Below are 1791 nucleotides of genomic sequence, written 5' to 3'. Positions count from 1 at the left end.
TTTTGGAAATTGGGATTATAAATCCTCAGGTTTTATTTGAATCTGATAGAATAAAAACATACATAAAATTCATAAATAAAGTAGTTGGATCAATTATCAAAAACCAAAGTACAGACCTTAGCATTTTTATTCATGGAGAAAGTAACTACGCATGGCTTAGCTTCTATTCTTATGCATCCGATATGTAGATCGATTATTAACTGTAAACTCGATGAGGAAATGATCACTGTTCATTGATAATGATTTACTCTTCCATCTCGAACATCATCCATATCTCATTCACCCTGTTCTCAAATTCAAACGGAGAGTTATAGCCTGCCACAGTGTAAGCAGATTCTGAAGATAGTCTGCTTTTGTCCACAGCAGATGACCATTTAGAACCAGCAAGACTAGCATGCAATGCAGCTGCTTCCTCTCCAAGTTCATCGTCACCAGATATGAACCCACCAAATTGCCTTACTGCTGCATATTTCGTGTTCCATTTTTGAACGTGTAAGCCTTTTGCTGGAGGTACATTAGCTTGGTTCTCTTTAGGTACATAAAAGCTAACAACGAATGATGATGCACAGAATGGCCCGTCGCTTGGGGAGATTTGAGTGATAACTGGAGCAGTCATTTCAATTTTCTTCTTGTATTCATTCTTCCCTTGAATGTAGTCGAAAAGCCTGCACGTAGCCACACACTCAATTAGTAACACCCAATTGCCGTTATTATGCACCAATTACAACGGCAACAGGATACGCAATTTAGGCGATTATGCGTTCATTTTTAGTTTCTTAGAATTGACAACCCTAGATGCTATTTTAAAAAAGATAATGTTTAATCAAACTATAACTGGAGAAAATTAAGCTTACTGTAGGAAACCGGTTCTAGTTGATTCGACATAAGAGATGCCATCGATAGGAGCAGTAGACATCCACATTGACGAATTATATCTCCGAATTTCAAAACCATTGCCCACATGAATAACATCAAAGCTGGGGCATTCAATTCGATTACACGTTGGAGGAAAAATGCTCACTCTTTCATTATTTTCAGGTGCCCATGGACTACTGAATGTTGAAAAGAGACTTAGAAGAGCAGAGAGTTTGAATAGATTAGCAGCCATGGTGATGCTAACAAGAACAACTGAAGAATCTGTTAGCTTCAAACGATGATTTTATTAGAGGAGAAAGTAGATAAGAAGAACTTTTATATTCACTCACTCATACATGTGTGTATCTTACATTGAGATATAAGGTGGAGACTAAAATGACATTCCTTTGATCCAAAATTACAGTTCCATTCCTTTGCAAATAATGTAAAGTGAATTTGGACAACACACAAAGAATTTCTATTTGGTAGTTCTTTTGATCCCGAGGGGCATTGCTATAGAAACTCACAGAAAGAATATTTTCTTACTGCGGTTTATAAAGCTCCACGTGACTAGAAAGCCATCCAAGTGAACTCTGTTTGTCTCACATCCATAAGGCAGACTAACTTTTGTTAGGGCAGGCTTCAGGCGATTCCGAATCATTTTATTTTTATTTTCCCCGTAGTCTCACATTTTATTTTTATTTTCCTAGTAGTCTCACCAAGAAGAAAGATAGATTCAACAGATTTTTCTATAAAGGAGACAACCATTTACTGTAATTGAGTCTCTCAAGTGTGAAAAAAAACTACTGTAATTGGATCTCTCAAGTGGGAAAGTCCATGTAAAGAAAACCTACTTTTACAGATATGTTTTATAATTTAAAATAACTTTATGTGGAAACCGCGTAAAACCAATTTCAAGCAACTAGTTGTAACTAC

General features: G+C 36.3%; 1 protein-coding gene across 1 annotated transcript; it reads right to left on the bottom strand.

Annotated features, from left to right (window-relative positions):
• On the bottom strand, positions 1-1200 carry LOC113289716 (heme-binding protein 2-like). Its single transcript, XM_026539061.1, has 2 exons — positions 855-1200; positions 1-665 (listed from the first exon to the last, which is right to left on the bottom strand). The coding sequence occupies exons 1-2, from the start codon at positions 1106-1108 to the stop codon at positions 245-247; spliced, it is 675 nt and encodes a 224-aa protein (XP_026394846.1). The 5' UTR covers positions 1109-1200; the 3' UTR covers positions 1-244.
• Between the last annotated feature and the right edge of the window lie 591 nt (positions 1201-1791).

The sequence above is a fragment of the Papaver somniferum genome, chromosome 6 (assembly GCF_003573695.1).
Source record: "Papaver somniferum cultivar HN1 chromosome 6, ASM357369v1, whole genome shotgun sequence".
Taxonomy (NCBI): Eukaryota; Viridiplantae; Streptophyta; class Magnoliopsida; order Ranunculales; family Papaveraceae; genus Papaver; species Papaver somniferum.
The sequence above is the reverse complement of the archived record's forward strand: the minus strand, read 5'-3'. Positions and strand labels throughout refer to the sequence as shown.